The sequence below is a fragment of the Sinocyclocheilus rhinocerous genome, unplaced genomic scaffold (assembly GCF_001515625.1).
Source record: "Sinocyclocheilus rhinocerous isolate Xijiao unplaced genomic scaffold, SAMN03320098_v1.1 scaffold257, whole genome shotgun sequence".
Taxonomy (NCBI): Eukaryota; Metazoa; Chordata; class Actinopteri; order Cypriniformes; family Cyprinidae; genus Sinocyclocheilus; species Sinocyclocheilus rhinocerous.
Window position 1 is genome coordinate 1,716,559 of NW_015634026.1, and position 7,790 is coordinate 1,724,348.

A 7,790-nucleotide genomic window follows, 5' to 3' on the forward strand; every position below is an offset into this window, starting at 1 on the left:
AAAAATCCCAGGATGTCTTTCGAAAAGAGTAGAGGTGTGACCTCGGCATCCTGGCCAAATTTGCCCATTGGCCTCTGACCATCATGGCCTCCTAATCATCTCCATACACTGATTGGCTTCATCACTCTGTCTCCTCTTCACCAATAAGCTGGTGTGTGGTGGGTGTTCTGGTGCACTATGGCTGCCGTCGCATCATCCAGGTGGATGCTGCACACTGGTGGTGGTTGAGGAGATTCCCCCGCTTTCATGTAAAAGCGCTTTGAGTACCCAGAAGAGCGCTATATAAATGTAACTAATTAATTATTAATCATAACATGTTCAATATTTTTATTATTTATATTTTGATATATTGATGTAATGACGTTCAGTCGCAATCGCATCTAATGGTCTTATATTTTGTAATTTTTACTTCGTGTATATCAGTTCACTCATTCGATGTAAAGGCCCGTTCACGCCATGTAAGATATCTAAAATGATAAGCTGCCAACTCTCATGAATTTAGTGTGAGACTCATGCAATTGATTTTTCTCATGCCACAAGTCCATTTTCTCACGCAGTGAAAAAAATATTGCAGAGCAAAGAGGACACTGACAACCGCCCACAGACCAGACAGAGCAGGCAGCACCATGCAGCAGTGAGTTATTCTGACTAATCAGGGGGAGATACACAACTCTATGAAACTTTTTTTTTTCATTTAATTGTTATTTGTCTTGCTGCATTGCAGCTGTTATTTTACAAAATGTAATTTTACAATTTTTATTTTTTAACATTCAAAACGTTTTTTTTTATGTTTTAAAATGTTTACATGTTATATGTTATAAGAAAGCATTCCATTTTAAAATTTTGCAAACACTATGGGAACGTTATGGGAATGTTCTGAAACAAGTAGTGACATTTAAAATATGTTAGATGAACGTCCGACTAAAACAACTCAAAAATAAAACATTTCATAAACATTTTGTGCTAATATTTTGTACTAGTGACCCACTTTTCCCCATTTTTTGTCCTATATATTATCAGTTAAACTGATTACATTGTTAACCAATATCTTTACAATTTTGTATTTGTACCAGAAATCTTAATTCATTATCTTATTTTTTTGTTGTTGTTGCTTTTTAGGGAAAGGCCTTCAATAAGAATTTGCTACTGTGAGAGCAAAAATACTTTATTAAAAATTACCATTAAATGCAGGTAACATGAATCTTTGTGGTTTTACTCAGAATAAAGTTCAAACAGAAATCAGCATAACAAAATGAGCTTTTGCATATTTGGATTCATATATAATATTCATTAGCCTATACTTGAACACACAGTCATGCATCAAACATACATTTTGTAGTTGCTAGATAAGGACTGTATACATACTGTATTAGATCCAGGTTTATTATTTAGGGACCAGTTTTCAACATATCTAACATTTCAGTTTGGTTTCCATGTCCTGCTCGTCCTTTTGCATCTGCCTTAAAGTCCAGATGATCCTCAGCAAAAGCTGTCTCCAGCACCAGCAGCAGAGACTGTTTGAGCGTCTTCTTATACTCATCACACATGAACACATAGAGAACGGGGTTCAGACAGCTGTTTAAACAAACCAGGTAGATACTGACAATCTTAAATATGTATTGATCACTGGCATTCGGGTTATTTCCTACTGCAGTTATTGAATAAAAAAGGCAAACATAGTATGGAAACCAACATATGAAAAATACTTCATAATGACATGGTATGACTTGAGCTGCTTTCCCATTTTGAGGCGTTTGATTCGTACTCCAATAGCTATATATGATGTTACAATGATCAGAAGGGTGATGAGGAAGCCCACTATAAATTCATATGTGATCAGAGATGTTATGTCTCTAAAGAAAAGACGGCTGCAGCTGATGGATGAAACCCACACAATTATGCAGATGATCCTGGCTTTAAGTAAAGTTCATTTATTTTTAGCCCAAACCACCATCCATGTGCACACACATCGGTCCAGACTGATAACTACAAGGAAAAAAATACTAGTAAACAGACTTAGTGGTAGCAGCATGAATAAAATGAAAATCATGAATTCACTGTTCCACCTGTCCAAAACTGAGACATAAACTAAATAACCGATTACGGCTAACAAGAAAATGAAGTCTGCAATCGCCAAGTTGAGAAACCAAATGGAGTTGACGGTCGTCTTCATTCTGCAGCCAGTCAGAAATATGACAAGCCCATTTCCAACGAGACCCACAACAGAGGTGGCAAAGAAAATACATAAAACAAAAATCTCAAAGCTTGTGAATTCCTCTTGCTGCATTGTGATGTTACGTGCTGTGTCTCTGGTCATGTTTTCAGCTTCGAAACTGGTGTTTTCTGCGCAGAGAAGGAAGAGAGAGAAAACACAGTGAGGGCTGATTTTGGGTCTGTTTCAGAAGCACAGAAAGGTTTTTGGTCAGGGGTCTTTTTATACTATTGAATAAGAAACTTTTGGCACTGACCTCATGCTTTATATGGCCATTACTGTGGCAATCAATGTAGATGAACCAGTTATTGACAAACAGATTCAATTTCATCAGTCTTACAAAATATTACTAATTGTGAAAAATGTGTTTGTGAATGAACTGTGAATTAAAGCAATAATGCACCTGCTGAGTTTGGAATAGATATTGGGGGTGGGAAACAGTTTTTGTGTTTAGATTCAATAAAGAAGACATCAAAATTCAGAATGCAAATAAGAAAGAAGACTAAATTAAATTCAGTATTCAAATATTACAATGCTGTCATTCCAGCAATTATCTTACGGAAGCCTGTTTCCGCCACTGAATACAAAATAATAATAATAATAATAAGAAGAAGAAGAATAAAAAAAGTAATTGCAACATTTTATCTCACAATTCTGACTTTTTTCTCAGAATTACGTGATACAAACTAGCAATTCTGACTTTATTTCCTACAATTAAGTTTATATCCTGCAATTCTGACTGTATAGGCTACGTGCAATTATTTGTTCAGGCTATATCACACAATTCTGAGAAACAAAATATCATAATTGCAATTTTATATCTCGCAGTTGACTTCATTTCTCAGAATTGCTAGTTTACGTCTACGCAGACTTTATAACCTGAAAATGCTATTTATATCTCACAATTATTATTATTTTTTTAAAGTCAGAATTGCGCGTTTGTTTCTTGAAATTCTTAAAAGAAAAGTCAGAATCATGATATGTAAACTTACAATTGTGAGAAAAAAGTCAGAATTGTGAGTTAAAAAAGCCGCAATTACATTAAAAAAAAAAAATATATATATATATATATATATATATATATTAAAAAAAAAAAAAAAAAAAAAAAAAAAAAAGTTTGCACTTTATATTAATTGTATTTTATACACTACGTTCTTAAACTTTAAAGCATGTTAGGTTAGTGTCATACAAAATAATAAATAAACAATAAAGATCAAATGTGAATCTCTCAATGATGTCAAAGTGTTTTCTTTAAATCTACCTAGTTTAACTTAAAAACGTAAGTTCAGTTGCTGCCTTAAATGCTTGAGAATAATCAAATTGGAAAAAGTCATATTAATTAATTTTTTCATTTTTTTATTTTTTATCTTGCCTAGTTGAATCTCGAATAACTTAAACAATGAAGTTGAAATTGTTTACATTATTTTTTAAATGTTAAGTAATGGAAAAAACATGTTTGCAATGACTTGTTCATATTATATTTACAATGCACTTTATGTGTGCATTGATTGTATGTTACACAGTTTTCCATTTACTACACTCTGAGAGTTATAAAAAACATGTAATATACACATACCCATTTTTTGAGCTGTTGATGCACAGGGACAAGCCAGGTCTTGATCTTGTTCTGTCTTCTTGTTCCTGTTGACAGACTGTTGGTTTTATACCAAACTGCAAAGCCTGGTACTACATCTCTATAGGCTGATTTCTCATTTTTACTGACAAGGGCCTAAAATGTGGCGTGATAAGCACACATGATGAAATGATTACAGCTTTAACTGATTTCACCGTGGGTAGTGGGCATGTACCTACAGCAGAGTCTTTCCTGCCACACTAGAATATTCTTGCTGTTTGATACTGTCATTGGATGGCAATATGAAGTAAAAAGCAAACATTAAAGGCTAGAGGCACAAAGACAAGTGTTTATTGTTTATCTTGATATTTCAGTAGCAATACGGAGAATTGCTACCGGATATTTAAAATGTAATTCATTGAATCTGCTGTCATTCTACCACAGAACCAGTTTTTCTTATTAATATTAACTATATCAAACTTAATTTTTCTTGTTGTCTGGACAATCTATAAAAATATGTATATGTCTGCACACACACACACACACATACACAAATAAATAGAAATAAAATCACAAAATTATTTTTATAATGTAGTTACTTTTCTCTCAAAAAAAAAAAACTCACATTTTAGTTAACATTCTCTTTCATTTATATGGGATTTGTTGCAAATCAAAAGCAAAAACAGAGATTCATGATACAAATACACAATACAATTTCTTGATATCAGTGCAAATTAATGAGGCATGCATTCCAGCTATTTATATATTTATGGCACAGTATGGTTGGCACATCAGCTTCCATCTCACAAAAAAAACGAATGAAGAACACACTGTTAATGTTTTGTCTACACAGCTTCTATGCTAAACTGTGTGGGTTTTTCCTTTTTGTATATGTTATTTAATTTAAATACACATGTGGGAATGAGATTTGCGTTGGGATTGGGAATGTTGCGAGAGGAGAGCCAGGTGTTCCTCTGCGAACGCGCTCTCGAACACCATCACCAAAGATTGCTTGAGCTTTTTCTGAAACTCTTCACACATGAACACGTACAAGAAGGGATTCAGGCAGCTGTTCAAGTAGGCAAGACTGACTATGAAGAGTCCAATCTGGTCGAAAACATTCTGGAAGCTGGGCAGCTCATCTGATGTGTCTGCATCATACATTTCATACAACCACACTTCGAGGAATTTGTAAATATAAAAGAGAAGCCAGCAGAAGAAGAAGGCCAGGATTACTGCTAGGATGAAGGGTTTTAGTTTATTGTCTTTCCTGAGGCGCTTAATATGAAGTAAAAAGCAAACATTAAAGGCTAGAGGCACAAAGACAAGTGTTTATTGTTTATCTTGATATTTCAGTAGCAATACGGAGAATTGCTACCGGATATTTAAAATGTAATTCATTGAATCTGCTGTCATACTACCACAGAACCCGTTTTTCTTACTAATATTAACTATATCAAACTTAATTTTTCTTGTTGTCTGGACAATCTATAAAAATATGTATATGTCTGCACACACACACACACACACACAAATAAATAAATAAATAGAAATAAATAAATAGAAATAAAATCACAAAATTATTTTTATAATGTAGTTACTTTTCTCTCAAAAAAAAAAATTCACATCCTAAAATGCCCTTTTCAGTAAAGCACAGTAAAGTATGACATAAGCACACATGATGAAATGATTACAGCTTTAACTGATTTCACAGGGGATTTGTTGCAAATCAAAAGCAAAAACAGAGATTCATGATACAAATACACAATACAATTTCTTGATATCAGTGCAAATTAATGAGGCATGCATTCCAGCTATTTATATATTTATGGCACAGTATGGTTGGCACATCAGCTTCCATCTCACAATTAAAAAAAAACAAATGAAGAACACACTGTTAATGTTTTGTCTAAACAGCTTCTATGCTAAACTGTATGTGTTTTTCCTTTTAGAATATGTTATTTAATTTAAATACACTTGTGGCATTATGAATGTTTAACCCTCAAGTGTCAAAGACTGGGTCAGACTTGGTCCCGTTCCACTCTGGGAATGAGATTTGCGTTGGGATTGGGAATGTTTCGAGAGGAGAGCCAGGTGTTCCTCTGCGAACGCGCTCTCGAACACCATCACCAAAGATTGCTTGAGCTTTTTCTGAAACTCTTCACACATGAACACGTACAAGAAGGGATTCAGGCAGCTGTTCAAGTAGGCAAGACTGACTATGAAGAGTCCAATCTGGTCGAAAACATTCTGGAAGCTGGGCAGCTCATCTGATGTGTCTGCATCATACATTTCATACAACCACACTTCGAGGAATTTGTAAATATAAAAGAGAAGCCAGCAGAAGAAGAAGGCCAGGGTTACTGCTAGGATAATACGGAAGGGTTTTAGTTTATTGTCTTTCCTGAGGCGCTTAACTTGTACTCCGATTGCCATGTAGCAAGCCCAAATTATGATGAACGGGATGAGGAAACCCACCACAAAACGGAACACTACCACCCTCTTGTAGGCTTCCAGACTTGAAAAGCCAGGTATGCACTGGGTTTGTTGAGGAGAATTGGAATGTGTTTTCCGAAAGATGACTAAAGGTAGACTGCAGGCAACTGCAGCTAACCAAATAAACAGGCAAATTATCCTCGCTTTCAGGACGGTTCGTTTGGTCCGGTCCCACACCACCACCACCCAGGTGGACAGGCAGCGGTCCAGACTGATCGCTGTCAGCAGGAAAGTGCTGGCAAACATATTCAGCACAGTCACCAGGCTACTCAACATGCACATAAAGTCACCAAAAGGCCAGTCTGAATCGCGGTATTCATAAATTATAGTAAAGATAAGGAAAAATGAAAACAGGAAGTCGGCTACCGCCAGGTTCAGAAACAAAATAGTATTGACGGTCCTTTTCATTTTGAGGCCTGCGATGTAGATGACCATTCCATTGCCAGCAACACCAAGCACACATATTATGCAGTGCAGGAAAACATTGATGTTCTTTAAGTATTTCACTGTGGCATCTGTGCTGTTGGTTGATGGGGCTACGGTTTGGTCTAAAGTAAAAAGAAAAAATAAATAGCTAGAAATTGGTCAGTCCAAAGATGAAAGCCAATGAACAACAACCATCAACTGAAAGGTGAAATAGAGCTACTTAAATACAGGGCAAATGAGAAAACTAATAACAAAACATCCATGACAACTAATATGTGGTGAGAAACTAGAACAAAGGACAATAGGAACTTATGAAAACAAACTAGAAGTCCATGAAACAAGAAGCTAAGACAAAATAACTGAAAGTCTGTGACAGAAACACAAAGGAAGTAGGCCTATGCATATTCGTTGTTTATCTCGATATTTCACTAGAAATGTGGAGGATTGCTAAAGAATATTTCGCAATGTTGTTCAATGAAACTGCTGTCATTTTAGTAGGAAAAACAGCTGTACTTACCCATTTTGACTTTATTTGTTGAAGAGGCTAAAAAAATATACACAAAATAATTAATAACGAAAATCCATAAATCAATATCTGTAACTGAGCATTATCAATATTTCAAGTTAATTAGAATGATTTTCAAAATACATAAGGTGCTTTGGGTGATGGTTAAGGGCTGTTAAAGGCACAAATCAATTTCATTCATTTGGAAAGCATCAAGGAAATAAATGTGAGGGGGAAAAACAAAGCAAGAAATGAACTAAACTAACCCTTAAAAAAATGAATAAGAAGATATTGCAAGAAATTTTAAACCTGCTCAACATTTAAACTAAAAAGAGTTTTCTGGGTTGTACTGCGAGTTGATTGGAAACTGGTCTGGTCCATATCACTTGGTTAAATATATTTCTATTAGTAAGAGAGGATGACTTATCACATTGACAGGAAACTCAGAAATCAATTGCATAAGAACTGCTTTCTGAAGTTTTTCCAAAGTCACTGAAAATCTGATGATGTGTTGGGTCATATTTATTTATATTTAAGTATAGAAAATTCTAGAAAATATAATCATATATAATCATACA

At 34.8% G+C, this 7,790-nt stretch overlaps 1 protein-coding gene and 1 pseudogene across 1 annotated transcript; both read right to left on the minus strand.

Annotated features, from left to right (window-relative positions):
• Positions 1 to 1,402: 1,402 nt before the first annotated feature.
• LOC107745238 (chemokine-like receptor 1) lies at positions 1,403 to 3,859 on the minus strand (annotated as a pseudogene).
• Positions 3,860 to 5,780: 1,921 nt separating this feature from the next.
• LOC107745227 (C3a anaphylatoxin chemotactic receptor-like) lies at positions 5,781 to 7,228 on the minus strand. Its single transcript, XM_016559081.1, has 2 exons — positions 7,225 to 7,228; positions 5,781 to 6,829 (listed from the first exon to the last, which is right to left on the minus strand). The coding sequence occupies exons 1-2, from the start codon at positions 7,226 to 7,228 to the stop codon at positions 5,781 to 5,783; spliced, it is 1,053 nt and encodes a 350-aa protein (XP_016414567.1).
• Between the last annotated feature and the right edge of the window lie 562 nt (positions 7,229 to 7,790).